Below are 16002 nucleotides of genomic sequence, written 5' to 3'. Positions count from 1 at the left end.
TGGCGTAATGATGCTGAAAATTCAGCTTCGATCACAGAAATAAAAATTACATTTTAAAATATATTCACATAGAAAAGAGTTATTGTAAATTGTAATACAATTTCAAATTACTACTGTTTCTACTTGTACCTTTGATCAAATAAACGCAGAGTTGGTGTGCAGACTTCATTAAAAACATTACAAAAATCTTACCCCAAACCTTTCAACAGTTGTTTATGTAAGTGTGTTTTATAGATGTATTAGTTGCGTTAAAAATAAATGCAGAATTAAAGGGAAGCACACAAAAAGTATTCTTGTAGCTTCATAAAATTACAGCTGAATGTCACATGGACTATTTTAACGATGTCCTTACTACCTTTCTGGGTCTTGAATGTGTCAATTGCATTGCTGTCTATGGAGGGTCAGAAAGCTCTCGGATTTCATCAAAAATATCTTAATACTGGGCTCCAGACTGCGACTAAATGGTCGCATTTTGTGACACAATTTTCACCTCGTTGTTCAACTCATAAGCGCTTCCATTTCTGTTGCATATGACAAACAGCAAACAAAACATTTCTTTTTACTTTTCTTTTTGTTTTCATTTTGAAAAACTTGTTATCTTTGCTGTTTACCTCACATTACGCTATGGAGGCTCTCTTTTATTTATTTCTTTGATTCCTCAGTGTTTGCTAAACTGTCTGTAATCTATTAGTCGGTATATAATACAGCATGTGGTGTATGCCATGCCTCATCTTATTCATAAACGTTTTGTAAGCTAGTTTGTCATTGTATCTTACTGTATTATTGTTGTTGTGCTTTTTAATTAAAGGGTTAGTTCACCCAAAAATGAAAATTCTGTCATTAATTACTCACCCTCGTGTTGTTCCAAACCCGTAAGACCTTCATTCATCTTCGGAACACAATTTAAAGGGGTCATATGATGCTTTTTTAAAGATCATTATTTTGTGTATTTGGTGTAACAGAATATGTTGACATGCTTTAATGTTCAAAAAACACATTATTTTTCAAATACTGTACATGGCGGGATTATGCAAATATTTCCACATAGTGGGGTAGATATGTGGGGGCGTGTTAGAATGAGCCGTTTTAGGGGGGCGTGGCAGAGTCTTAACTTTGATAAATAATATCTCTTTGGTTTTGAGACTTTAGTCTTTGCAACTTCAGGGATCTTATCTATGCACAATCAGCTTGTAACACTCCAAAGAGAAAGGAAAACTTGAAATCGCATCATATGACCCCTTTAAGATATTTTTGATGAAATCTGAGGGCTCTCTGACCCTCCCATAGACAGCATTCGCATTACAAATGTATCACGACAGTACCATGACGCGAGCGTGTGGCGGCGCCGGCGCTAACCCAGATCCAGCATGATGACGTCATTACGCCAGATCTGGGTCAGCGCCGCCACACGCTCGCGTCATGGTACTGTCGTGAACGCGCGTTTACAAGTGACACAGTAGAGACGAAAATGTGGAATAAAGTCGTTATTTTTGTTTTCTTTGCGAAAAAAAGTATTCTCGTAGCTTCGTAACTTTACAGTTGAACCACTGATGTCATCAAAAATATCTTAAATTGTGTTCCGAAGATGAACGAAGGTCTTACGTTTTAGTCTTAAAAAGTGAAAGGTGTGTAGATGTATGCAAGCAAAACAGACAATTATCTTTTCTTGTGAAACGTGACAAGATCGTGAATTCGAAAGTGAAAGCACCGGAAGCCCAGCTTATAACAAAGCAAAAGAGCAACTCCCGTTCAAAAAATTCAAATCACAAATAATACTACTGATCAAAAAGAACGGGTTGAATGTTAACCACTTTCGTTTCCATATAACTATAAACTATGATAAAAGTTCATCAGCACACATTGAATAATCCCATGTTGTAGCGCAAAAAAAACAACAACAAATCAAATCATGTGCTTGTGTGACCAACTGAGAAAGTTAGTCGCAAAAGAGCGACCAGTGGGAAGAATGAGTCTGGAGCCCTGTAATATGTGTTCTGAAGATGAACGAAGGTCTTGCGGGTTTGGAACGTCATTAGGGTAATTAATGACAGAATTTTAATTTTTGGGTGAACTATCCCTTTAAATAAGACCACAATATTGTTAATGCACAATATTACTAATGTACAAGTGAAATGATTAAAATAATTCAGAATACCCATGACAAAAATCAGGTCCTGATTACAGAAGCACAGATACATGTCACAGAAACGTGTCGGCATGATATTGTATGAGACTCACAAAAAATTTGAGTAAAGCGCCATCAGAGTTGCAGCACCAGGAGCGACGGCCCAGGTATTCATGCGCCGTGTTCAGAAGCATGAGGGAGGAGGGCAGCAATGGAGTATCATCCTCTACAGAACACAAACACACACAGCTGCGTAAAAAACACTAGGACATACTAAGATTATCACTACACTGAAATGCTGTTATCTTTCTTTATTTATACCATCATCATCCTCATCTGTGATGTGCTGCCGCAGCATGCAGTCAAAGGCTGCCTCTTCCTGTTTGATGAGGTGGTACAGCAGAATCCATGGCAGCAGTGATGAGAAATGAGCCTCTTTGGGGTCATCAGGTAAGACCATGCTGTTGGCTATCAACTAGAGAATGAACACAAAGACAGCAGTTAAAAAATGAGATTACTCCAATTAGCAATTACTCCAGTCTTCAGTGTCACGTGTTCCTTCAGAAATCAGTCTAATATGCTGATTTTCTGCTCAAGAAACATTTCTTATTATTATGATCGTATAGCAACAAACACGCTCCCATGAATCCACACAGACCTGTATGAGGTTGTTGGCGAGGCGCGGGAGGTTTGTGGATCGTGGGGTGTGGATGAGCAGCTCAGGCTTGTCCGTGATGCAGCTTTCGATGGCCCTCAGCAGGGCCGTGACTGTGGACACCCACTCCTCCTTTGCAGAGGGGCTGCTGGGTAATCCAGAGTTCAAGTGCTGTATGGCCTCATTGAGAGACACTTCAGATGTCTCGAGGCAGGAGCTGTAGTCTTTCAGGCGCAGCAGGGAGCTCTGGGGAGAGAAAAAACAAAGACGGATGTGGGGTCAACAGGTTAAGTGTCTGAAAACGCCACACTTTTGTAGAATTGAGGGTTGAGGAAATGATCGGTCATACACGTCACATTTAAGACAAATGGGATATTGCACACTTTGAGTGAAGCTAGTCATTATTCCCATAATAACTAGCTTTTAACATGCTGGCTATATCATTTTGAGCTCTGATATGAATCGAACCTGTCCACGAATACAGTATGTCTGTGAGAAAAACTTTACTTGAAGCCTATATACACTGCAGTACAAAGATATTCATAATGCCTAATTATATACATTGTAATGCATCATATATTTCCTTTCAAAAGTTTGGAGTTGGTAAGAGACTTCTTCTAAAAACTTTTTTTTTTTAACTCATCAAAGCTGCATTTATTTAATCAAAAATCAAATAAAAACTGTATTATTATGATATAACAGTTCTCTATGTAAATATATTTTAAAATGTAATTTATTCCTGTGATGCAAAGCTGAATTTTCAGCAATCATTACTCCAGCCTGTCACATGATCCTTCAGAAATCATTCTGATAAGCTGATTTCATGCTTATTGATGATTATTATTACAGTTCTTATGGAAACAGTGATACATTTTGGATTCTTTGATTAATAAAGCATAATTTATAAGAAATTATAATTTTTTGTAACATTGTAAACGTCACATTTAATCAATTTAGGGCCAGATTTACTAAACAGTAGGGCTGGGTAAAAAATATAGATATCTCGATATTAATCGATTCTCATTTTTATGGAACGATATCGATTCTTAAATCCCAAGAATCGATTATTCTAGTCTGTTTTCAGTTAATGGACGGAACATTGAAGGGCACTTCCCATCCAATAAATCGCAATAAGCATTGTGCTTTGGTACTTTTAATATGAAACAAAGTCTCAGATTTTAAATTCTGTCCATTGTATTGCAGTATTCAAACAATAAATGCCATTTTGGCGCGGTTTAATGTGGAGTGACAGATCGCTGTAAGCGCCTCAGTTCTACAGACGCGGTAGAGCTGATCATCTGCTCCACATTAATACCAGTTTCAGCACAAAATAAACATGACTAAACATCCGAAGGTAAGTTAAAAGAAAGAGTACAACTTTACTTTCATTAATATTTTACAGCATTAGTTGAGAGATTTTTTTTCCTTGAGAAAATTTGGTATGTACTGTACCTGATATATATCCAAAATAATCGATATTGAATCAAATCGAATCGGTAATCAAATCGAAAGCTTGAGAATGAGAATGAGAATAGAATAGAATCGAATCGTGAAATTTGTGTCAAAACCCAGCCCTACTAAACAGAGCAAATGAACGCAAGAGCGCAATTCCAAAACAGCGCCGATGGGAGTGGAAATTTCTGCGGGTGATTTCGGGTGACAAACGCAGCCATTTCTAGCACAAAATAGTTTAAGACATGCTTTTTATTGGGCATTAAATAATGGCGCAAATGCCAGTAATTTGATGAGCGCAAACGTTAGTAAATCGCATTGCGTGATTCATTTTAATACTAGTCTCCTCCCATAAATTTTGCATGTGAAAGGGAAACTCCTACAAATGCATATTCAATATGGTCAGGCACAAAAATAACTGTGTCCACGCCTTTTCAGCGCTAATTCTTCACTGCACGTCTTTGCACGTATTTTAACACCAAAAGGCGTTTTGCGCTGGCACAAGCTGTTAGTAAATCTGGGCCCTAATGTATTACTCTTAATTTCTTTAAAACCCCCAAACTTTTAGTGTATATTTTCAAAAATAATTATAAATGCAGTTATAATACATAGTATTACTCATGGTTATATTATAAAATAAAATTGTTCACACAAAAATTTTAATTATCATTTTGTTGTTCTGCCTGCATATTTAATTTCTGTTTATGTTCCTTTAAATAACTACTCCTTTTAAAGAGCATAACACTTCATAACACACAAAATAAAACATAAAATTAGGGCTGCACGATATTGGATTTTTTTTTTCTGCGATATATATTGCGATATGGAAAAAAAAAATCAGATGACTTCAATAGCTCTATTTGGGAAAAAAAATAATCAATGATTGGGGTGATTTTGTAGGCGAGTAAATCAGCATAGGAAATAAACAAATTACAAGCATAGATAAATAACAGAACAAAGATACAAATGTAATAAGTAGTGCTTTATATTTTTCAGGTAAGTCTAACAGTATTCAGGTACAGAAATTGAATAATCAAATGTAAAATAACACTGCATAGTCTTCACTGTATAAATTAAATCTAATAAATCTGTGTTAAAGCTACAAAAGTAATTTTTCTTTGTGTTTTGTTGTTTGATTAACGTTCATGAAATAGGCTACTGTTACACATCCATTTTCTTTCTCAATTGTTTACCTTCACCTAAGCATCTGTGTTTACAAGGATACTTGCAGAGCACAGTATTTCAGGCACAAATAGACGCAGAATTCGGTGTTCACATGCATCTGCGTGGCTCTCACCGTGTCTACACCAGACGCGAGCGGCGCGGCGAGACAAAATAAAATGAACCCATTTTAATCAGTGATGCTGTGTCACAGACTACACTGGATGCGGCACGGCACAACAAATCCCCGACAGTAAACTGATGCCTCGTTTTTGACGTACTGACACAAAGTTCAAATGATATGCAACGGATGCTTTGTCGCGTCCAGTGTAGATAAACTTTGGGGCTGTTCACGTCGCACCTAAAAACGCGTGGAAAACGCCAGCCGCGCCGCTTTCTCCTTTTTTCCTTCCAAAGCGCTCGGGAGCTTGCGCTTTCGTTGCGTCTGCCGTTGCTAAGCGACCCTGACCTGCGCTCTCCACGACGACGCGGAAGTTTAAAAAAAGGATAAATGGATTTCCAGCACTTAAAATCACTTGCAGTAGCTCTGCTACTAAATGTATTTAAAATGGGTATCTCTGTACAGCTGTCGCGTCCGGTGTAAACACAGTGTCTGTGTGTGAGCAAAGAAAACAATCAGTATAAGTATAACGATCATTATACTAAACATCGCACATCCTGCGATGTGACTATCGCGGATGCGAACATCGCGATATCGATGCTGAAACGATATATCGTGCAGCCCTACATAAAATTATCATGTTATTAATTTATTATACTGTACAGAAGGGATAAAGTACAGTCAGCTGGTCATTATCACAAAGTAAACCCTGACAGAATGATCAGAACCACAAACGCAAAGTGGAGGACCCTTGAATTATCATGAAGGGGTTTATTTTGCATTAATGACCTACTGACTGTACATTATGCTGCTAAACTTACAAAGCTACATAATAAATAAATAAATATTAGGCAATATGAATCATTTATAATGCATTAATAATGCATTATACAAACAGGCTTTGCAGGAAGTGTGTTTTACCTGCAGCAGTAACAGCTGTGCTGGTCTCTCAGGAGCAGAGCTGATGTAATCTAGAGGCTTCATTCGTGCCGAGCCGGGGCCGAAGCTCAGTGTGGGCTGCAGCAGACGGACCACAGACTGGTAGTCTCCCGTGTCAAACTGTCTCTGGATCTCCTCTAGAGACTGACATCGCTCTAGAGACTTCAACTTCTTCTCAATCTAAACAGAGAAATGAATAGGAAACCATTTATATTCTTCTATACTTAAAGGGCCAATATAATGCAAAACTGCACCTTGGCCTTTTTTTTTAAAAATAAAGTCTGATCTACCATGCAGACGTAATCTAGCACTCAGACCAGTTTAGTGGAAACTCCAAAAACTACAGCACCAAAATGTAAAGCGCAAGACATCAGATTTGTTGTTTTCCCAATTAGGGACATTGGTTGCACTTTATTTTACAGTCCTGTTGCGCATGCTATATATTTATTATAATAACTACACTAACTGGGTAATAAGAAGGTACTAACCCTACACATAAAACTTATATTACACAGCAATTTCTCAGGTAAGTGCGCTGTAAAAGCACATACTGTAAAATACATTATTTTATATGTAGTATTCTCAAAAGAATCACTTACACAAATTATAGGGGTCAGAAAAGGGATGGAAAAAAGTGTACAATGGAGTGTATTATTACCTTCAAAATATTTATATTACTTTATATTAATATTTTTACACACACATATGTAAGAGTTTTAAAAGGGGTCATCTGATGCAATTTCTATTTTTCCTTTTCTTTAGTGTGTTATGTAGCTATTTGTGCATGTATAAGATCTGCAGAGTTACAAAGCTCAAAGTCTCCCACAAAAGGATTTATTCTATCTTAAAGAGAAGGCTGATCCAGATCGGGCTAAAACGCCTCGTTCAAACACGCTCCCACATGTCTACGTCACGATGTGGAAATATTAGCATAATGCCGCCCAAATGTTCATGCAAAGTAAGATGGCGTGGTTTCAGGAACCGCAGTTAGTGTTGATGATGTTTTGTTATTAGTTTAAGTATTTGCTATTGACTGTTCAAATCCAGAGTTTTGCGCCTTGCAGAGTATCGCGTCGTGTGTGTGCGTGAGAGAGAGAGGAGGGGCTTTGTAGAAAACGATGCGTTTGAGAGAGGCGGGGCATAGAGGACCTACAATAATGTACAGTATTTGAAAAATAATGTGTTTTTTGAACATTAAAGCATGTCAACATATTCTGTTACACCAAATACACAAAATAATGATCTTTAAAATAGCATCATATGACCCCTTTAAGATTTTTTGAAGAATAAAAAATACATTATAATATCTTCATTATAATATTGTAAAATCTGTAAAGTCTGTCTTTGTCACTTTTTCATTAATTTTATGCATCCTCGCTGAATAAAAGTATCACCTTCAGTAAATATCACAGATTGCTTAATGGTGAATTAATTGTGAAGGTTTTATTTATTTTGATACACCTGTATTCAGTTTTAAACATTTAAAAGTTTCTGATCTTTTCTTGCATGTTAAATATAAATCTCAATATATATTTATTTTAAAAAGAGTCATAGTTTCACCTACTTTAGTGAAAATGTTAATTAATTAAAGAGCTCTCTCCTTCCTTCTCTCTCCATTAAGCTGTCATCATCAATAATATAACCATGAACAAGGTATGAGTGTCACATGACCAAATGTGTGGAAATACTATGTTGCTGTTTCTACTGAACAGCACTTCTACTCTTCTATGAAACAAGAGGTGACAGTGTCTTGAGAGATCAACTTCTTTTGTACTGTACCTCCTCTATGGAGATGGCATTGTCCACACTGAGGTTGGGCAGGAGGATGGTGATTTTTTCCATCTCACTTGTCTGACCTTTCAGCAGACCGACACACATGTCGTAACACTCCAGCGCCTCCTCCATGTCACCCTAAAACAGCAAATTAACATTCATATATTCATATGTCTACAGGGCAAAAACTTCACACAAGTAATAATTCTTTAAGTTTAAATGTATTTTCTCTAAATATACTCTATTTATATGTAAGTCAGCACTAGTCAAGATAACCAAATGTGATACTACTGGTGATTCTGTTTCTAGAAACTGAACTCTCTTACCTGAAAGGTGAGGTATCGTGCTTTGAGCCAGTGAACTCTGACGGCAAAAGCGAGCCAGTCGTCTTCAAACAGATCTCTCTGAGAGGAGGCCATGGTCAGGAGGAACATATCTGTCTGAAAGCGGGTCTCTAGACCATCAGCGTCCCCACAATCCCTTCCTGAACCAGACATGGCCTTCCTCTGAGACACTGTAAATACAGGCACATGACATTGGTGCGATTCCTTTTTATGATTTGTGAACTATTACTGCATATGAGTGCCTGATGTCAAGCACAACACAAATGTCTGACTGAGTGTGATGTTCTTACTGTTCTTGCCCTTCATCATGGACTTCTGCTCCAACTGCAGCTCCAGACAGCAGAGACACATCAGCATCATTTCCTGTAATATAACAGACAGTATAATGTCTAAGTAGATGTATTGTAAATAAAACCACACTGTGATCATTCAGAACTGTAAACATCTATTACATGCAATTGAATTTGAGTTTTAAATTTTAAATCAGAAATCTTTGACCACAATTGTATAATTCACTTTGTTTCAGAGTTACACCTAGGAAATAACTGGTATTACAGTTAGACAAATGAAATTGCAGTGTGAAAAGCGTTTGGTTAATGGGGAATATTGACCGCCTTGATATAATGATTGACAGGATTGGCTCGGAAAGGATTTTCAAATCCACATTGACTTAAACTACATTATCGCGGGGTATTTGATGAAAATGCAATTGAAACATCTTAAGTATAAGTGTCAATGCATTTAAGAAAAATAAAAGACATTTAAATCACCATTTTTGCTACCATTATGCTGCACATTTGGCTCAGAATGCATTTTGAAATTCACACTGCATTTTGCTACAATTATCACGCGGTATCACGATGAAAATGCAATCCCAAGTGTCCTACCCCCAAGTCTAAATGCATTTAGGGAAAATGGCATTTAAATGCTAATTTTGCTAAAGTTAAGTTTTTTCAGTTAGAGTGTTTTCAGCTTGTTTATTTTCATATAAATATACGGCATGCAGTCACATCATTCAATGTAAATTGTGATAATCATAATTAATAATCGCAATTACAATTTCAAGGGAATAATCGACAATTCTGATTTTTGTCATAATCGTGCAGCCCTAATTTTGGTAATACAATTTCATTTTAATTTTGCAACTTATAAAGTGTTAAAACACGTTTTTAATTTACATATTAAAACTAGTGTAGAAAATGGCAAATGTAAATTATAATTGAATTTTCATTTTCATTTTGCACTAAATGTTGCAAATATGTATGGGAAAATGTAAATTTAAATAAAGAAATGCATTGCCATTTTACATATTGCATTGTCATTTTGCATATTACAAAATGAATTTTGCTACCCAAATGCTTCCATACATCTACTACAATTTAATGAAATATTAGAAATATGCACTACAGATTAAAAGTTTGAGGTAAATAAGATTTATATTTAAAATAAATGCTGTTCTTTTGGACTTTGTATTGATCAAAGAAAAAATGCACCACACAAATTTGAAGCAGCACAAATGTTTTCAACACTGATAATAAAAAAAACGTTTCTTGAGCAGCAAATCAGCATATTAGAATGATTTCTGAAGGATGGTGTGACACTGAAGACTGAAGTAATGATGCTGAAAATTGCTTTGCATCACAGAAATAAACTACATTTAAAAATAAATTTAAAAAAAAACATTTTAAATGGTAATAACCCTGTTACCTCCAGATAAACATTCAGTTTCTGTTTCATTTCTGGTCTTGTACGTTAATTGTGTAGGTTCATTTACATAACAGAGAACGTCTGTGACCTAGTTTTTGCTAAAAACACTCATTAAGTTATCTGTCTCTGTCTTTTTTCAGTAGACCCACTGGGAGAAATATAGCAAGTTCAGGTGGCATGATGAATAGAGTTTTGTTTCCAGGCAGGTGCAAGCAGTATGTGTGCCAAATGATCTTTCAATGAGGAAAAACTTATTTAAGTGAACACATGTAGCTATTTCCTTCTATGTGCAGATGAATAAACACGGTTCTAAGTCATTCTTCTGTTCTTACAACAGATTTCACTCAGTCAGTCACACTTATCCAGACTAGTGGAATCAAATTGCGTTTTAGCGCTGAGCAAACACACACAAAACCTAAACTAAACTAAATAAATATGTTTTTATTTAGTTTTAAATTCTTTTTATATTTTAAATTCTTCATTAAATAACAGAAAAAATATATAAATTTTTTAGCCTTTTTCAGTATATATTTCAAAATGTAATTATTTATTGAACTGGCAAAGAATAATTATAATTCCAGTGCCCATATCACAAAAAACTAATACTAGCCTAAAAGACAAGTAAACAGCCAGCGATTAAATAAGAAAAATAAACTAATTACAAGCAATAGGACAAAAAACTACAGCAGAACAAATAAATAAGAAATGCTACATCCATTATATTAAGTAATCAAATTAATAAAAACACTGTATATTCTTCACTGTGTAAATTAAATGTATATTTCTTTTTATTAAAGTTACAAAAGTGATTTAGTCAAGAGCAATAAGAAATTTTCTCTATTTTGTTGTTTAACAGGAACGACAGACAGCAGGAATATTAGACTGCTGTCACTTTAAGAGCTGCCCGGATCCAATGTACTGTTACACATGTGCTTTCTTTCTCAGCTGTTTGCTTTCACTTAAGACCTAAATTAGTGTGTTTATGAGGATATTTGCAAAGACGGCCATTTTGACACATACAAGTGTGGGTATTTAACCATTCAAGGCCTATAAAGCGGCAAAAATCTCTCCGTTCAATACTCCGTCTTCATGTGCAGAGCGCGCATACAGCGAAATGAGTTATTTCGTAGCTGTTTGCGTTTAAACAGTTTAAAATCACTTGTTTTTATACCACAATGCTTAAAAATGTGTGCAAACGATAAGTTTTCATGACCATGTAGCACAGCAATGTCACGTGAGTGTGAAACCGCAATCGAGACAATAGTAGAACATTTCTACTGGTTGACAAATTTCTACCGGTTAATTGTGTACTGGTTGTAACTTCTCTTTCTTTTATTTTTAGATTAGCCACAAATGAGAAACATGTGTTCCCTCTACCCAAACTGAACTACTTCTTCAGACAACTACTCACCTGATATACAATCCAGGTGTGTCCAACTATCGCCCTCTAGTGTCTCATAGTGTTACAACCCATAGAATTTTTAATTCCATTACTCTAAGTATATGGAAAACTGTGACAGAAATTTTACATGGTATATCACCCACCCCTAAAACAGAATAAAATACACTTTTTTTTGACTCTCAAAATGACCACTGACTTGCATTTTATGAATCACCAAGGACCCATGGGTTCAGCAAAAAATCTTCTTTACTGTTCTACTGAAGAAAAAGAAAAAAAAAGTCACCTACATCTTGAATGGTTTGAAGGTGAGTAAATTAAAAGCAAATTTTCATTTTTGGGTGAACTATCCCTTCAATGTGACTTCAACCATGAAAGCTAAATTGCACATGGAAGTCTCCTTTACTTGCTACTAAGTGTCTCAAACAAAACCATGAATGTCTTTCAGAACTGTACTGGCATGAACCTCACAAACAGGCTCACCTTTATGTGCTGGTTGCTGGAATCTCTGAGCAGTGGGTTGGGCAGGCCAGCGCTGTGTTTCCTCCAGCAGTTGAAGAGATCCAGCACCGCTGTGCTGTGGCCCGCTGGCCACTCCTCCAGAAACTTCTGCCCCACCACCTTCAGATACCGCATCATCAGCTCCAGGATGCCGCCGTTCTGCATGTTCGCCAGCAGGAACGCATGAACTTCCTTCCGCTCTGAGGAACCATGAAGAGCAGAGAGAAAAATCAAAGAGATGCAGAAAGGAATAAAACAGCGACTAATAAGAAAAGCGCAGTTTCTGTACCTGACTCCATAGATACAATGTATTCAGAGGAGTTGGATCCACGGTTCAACTGGGAACCAGGTTTGCCGTCACACTGTGAGTCCAAGTTACTCAGGCTCTCCTCATCTTCATCATCTTCAAACTTTTTCAGTCTGGAAATAAAGCTCAAGTCAATGTGACAAAGGAAGACTGTCTAAGGACATGTTTGAAGTCTAATACACAACTATGTGCAGCAAGATTTCAGTCGAATGTGTTTTCATTGCTAGGATTCACTCAGCATGACAAAACAGAAATAGAAAATGACAAAATGTCTTATAGTGCATTGCTTGATATGGTCACAACAGGTTGGAACTTGGAACCAAACCCCTGAATAGATTAATATTAAAATAAACACCTAGAGGGGAGGAATTTGAGCAGGAGTTCTTGGAAGTCAATCTTCTCTTCTTTCTTGCATTTGGTGTTGCGGACACGTGCCGAGCGCCTCTTCGCCGTCTCTACGGTGTCCTCTACCACACGTTTTCTCTTGGTACCTTTTTTCACTTTGTCATTCAAGGCGGCATCCAGAGCTGTAGGGTGAAGAGCAATGACATCATCATCGTCATATATGCATGAAAACAAATGCTGAAATGCTCTTGAATTCAAGTTCTTTACAGCTGCCATAATCCTACGTTTCAAAAAGTTCTGTCGCTTTAAATGAGCGTGTAAAATGTACAGGGTGGTTGTCTTCAGTGGTGTCTGTATGAACACTTTCATCATATACACTATCGTTCAAAAGTTTGCAGTTTGTGAGTTTTTTTAATGTTTTTATTTGATTTGTTTGATCAACAAATACAATAAAAATAGTAATACTGTGAAATTATTGCAATTTTAATTTTAACTGTTTTCTATTGTAATATATTTTAATATGTAATTTATTCTTGTGATGTAAAGCTGAATTTTCAGCATCATTAGCGTCACATGATCCTTCAGAAATCATTCTGATTTGCTGTTCAAGAAACATTTCTGTTTATTTTTAATGTTGAAAACAGTTGTGCTGTTTAATATTTTTGTGATACATTTTTCCAGGATTCTTTGATGAACAGAAGCATTTATCTGAAATATATATTTTTTTTACATTATGTCTTTAATGTAAACTTTGATCAGTTTAATGTATCTGTACTAAAGTATTACTTTCTTTTTTTTTAAATCATATTGACCCAGTCTTTTGAACAATAGTGTATATATGATTTGAGTGCTAAAATTTCAAATCTCTGAGCAGTGGGTTGGGCAGGCCAGCGCTGTGTTTCCTCCAGCAGTTGAAGAGATCCAGCACCGCTGTGCTGTGGCCCGCTGGCCACTCCTCCAGAAACTTCTGCCCCACCACCTTCAGATACCGCATCATCAGCTCCAGGATGCCGCCGTTCTGCATGTTCGCCAGCAGGAACGCATGAACTTCCTTCCGCTCTGAGGAACCATGAAGAGCAGAGAGAAAAATCAAAGAGATGCAGAAAGGAATAAAACAGCGACTAATAAGAAAAGCGCAGTTTCTGTACCTGACTCCATAGATACAATGTATTCAGAGGAGTTGGATCCACGGTTCAACTGGGAACCAGGTTTGCCGTCACACTGTGAGTCCAAGTTACTCAGGCTCTCCTCATCTTCATCATCTTCAAACTTTTTCAGTCTGGAAATAAAGCTCAAGTCAATGTGACAAAGGAAGACTGTCTAAGGACATGTTTGAAGTCTAATACACAACTATGTGCAGCAAGATTTCAGTCGAATGTGTTTTCATTGCTAGGATTCACTCAGCATGACAAAACAGAAATAGAAAATGACAAAATGTCTTATAGTGCATTGCTTGATATGGTCACAACAGGTTGGAACTTGGAACCAAACCCCTGAATAGATTAATATTAAAATAAACACCTAGAGGGGAGGAATTTGAGCAGGAGTTCTTGGAAGTCAATCTTCTCTTCTTTCTTGCATCTGGTGTTGCGGACACGTGCTGAGCGCCTCTTCGCCGTCTCTACGGTGTCCTCTACCACACGTTTTCTCTTGGTACCTTTTTTCACTTTGTCATTCAAGGCGGCATCCAGAGCTGTAGGGTGAAGAGCAATGACATCATCATCGTCATATATGCATGAAAACAAATGCTGAAATGCTCTTGAATTCAAGTTCTTTACAGCTGCCATAATCCTACGTTTCAAAAAGTTCTGTCGCTTTAAATGAGCGTGTAAAATGTACAGGGTGGTTGTCTTCAGTGGTGTCTGTATGAACACTTTCATCATATACACTATCGTTCAAAAGTTTGCAGTTTGTGAGTTTTTTTAATGTTTTTATTTGATTTGTTTGATCAACAAATACAATAAAAATAGTAATACTGTGAAATTATTGCAATTTTAATTTTAACTGTTTTCTATTGTAATATATTTTAATATGTAATTTATTCTTGTGATGTAAAGCTGAATTTTCAGCATCATTAGCGTCACATGATCCTTCAGAAATCATTCTGATTTGCTGTTCAAGAAACATTTCTGTTTATTTTTAATGTTGAAAACAGTTGTGCTGTTTAATATTTTTGTGATACATTTTTCCAGGATTCTTTGATGAACAGAAGCATTTATCTGAAATATATATTTTTTTTACATTATGTCTTTAATGTAAACTTTGATCAGTTTAATGTATCTGTACTAAAGTATTACTTTCTTTTTTTTTTAAATCATATTGACCCAGTCTTTTGAACAATAGTGTATATATGATTTGAGTGCTAAAATTTCAAACAGCCAAATTATGCATAGGGTAAATTTAATATGTTTGGTATCCCAGTCACAATGAAAGCATCCAAACTGAATTAGAAATTAAATATAGCAATATGTAACACTAGATTATTAAACATTTCTTGTTCTTTGTCTCTCAAGCGTTTCTCAAGTTAACTACTGTTTTTATATAAATATATATATATATATATATATATATATCAGAATGGTAGGAACATTTATAGTGTGCACTTCCAATCGAAAAATATGTTGCTTTTACAGTCTCTTAATTTTAACATTTATGATACACAATGTACGTAGCAATAATTGAATGCATGAAAACATGTAATGGAATTTAAATGTTATTTTCAAATCCTTAATTCGTTCTCAAAGGTCAACAGACAATCTGCTGTGTAATCCAGAATCAAAATGTCAAAACAAAAAGATTAAAAATGCCTTAAAATAAATAAATACAGTTTTATTTTACTGTTAATTTTTTAAGGCACTTTCTATCTTTTCGTGACAGGAATCCTCACATCCAAAGCTCTGTAACATTGCATACATGTGCATGCGTCACGTCTACATTGACACTGACCAGCAGTAGTGAGCGTGGTAACAGCGGTTTCCTCAGCTCCAGTGGCAGCAGTAGTGGTGACCGTGGTTGTAGTGGTGATCTCAATGACGTTCTGACTCTGCGGTACTCCTGCAGCAGCGCTGGGCTGGGTCAGCGGCTGGACAAAGAGCTCGGTGGATGGGGGCAGACTGGCACTCGGGCTACTGGGACCTGGCGGAGGGGCAGGGGGGGCCTGAGGTACGCTGACG

The 16002-nt window shown here is 36.5% G+C and overlaps 1 protein-coding gene across 1 annotated transcript in view; it reads right to left on the bottom strand.

Moving 5' to 3' along the window:
- LOC107747802 (calcineurin-binding protein cabin-1-like) overlaps positions 1-16002 on the bottom strand; it is a 116504-nt gene that overhangs the window by 88796 nt on the left and 11706 nt on the right. The window contains exons 10-23 of the mRNA XM_016562406.1: positions 15776-16002; positions 14351-14522; positions 13978-14108; positions 13702-13888; positions 12840-13109; positions 12467-12597; positions 12160-12377; positions 8861-8933; positions 8553-8740; positions 8233-8364; positions 6436-6633; positions 2784-3026; positions 2447-2600; positions 2239-2351 (exon numbers count right to left, since the gene is read on the bottom strand). The exon at positions 15776-16002 is cut by the window's right edge and continues 11 nt beyond it. Of these exons, the coding sequence (XP_016417892.1) occupies positions 2239-2351; positions 2447-2600; positions 2784-3026; positions 6436-6633; positions 8233-8364; positions 8553-8740; positions 8861-8933; positions 12160-12377; positions 12467-12597; positions 12840-13109; positions 13702-13888; positions 13978-14108; positions 14351-14522; positions 15776-16002 (2437 nt within the window). The remainder of the gene's footprint in view (positions 1-2238; positions 2352-2446; positions 2601-2783; positions 3027-6435; positions 6634-8232; positions 8365-8552; positions 8741-8860; positions 8934-12159; positions 12378-12466; positions 12598-12839; positions 13110-13701; positions 13889-13977; positions 14109-14350; positions 14523-15775) is intronic.

Source organism: Sinocyclocheilus rhinocerous, unplaced genomic scaffold (assembly GCF_001515625.1).
Source record: "Sinocyclocheilus rhinocerous isolate Xijiao unplaced genomic scaffold, SAMN03320098_v1.1 scaffold2214, whole genome shotgun sequence".
Classification (NCBI taxonomy): domain Eukaryota; kingdom Metazoa; phylum Chordata; class Actinopteri; order Cypriniformes; family Cyprinidae; genus Sinocyclocheilus; species Sinocyclocheilus rhinocerous.
Note: the sequence above shows the minus strand (reverse complement) of the source record. Positions and strands in the feature narration are given on the sequence as shown.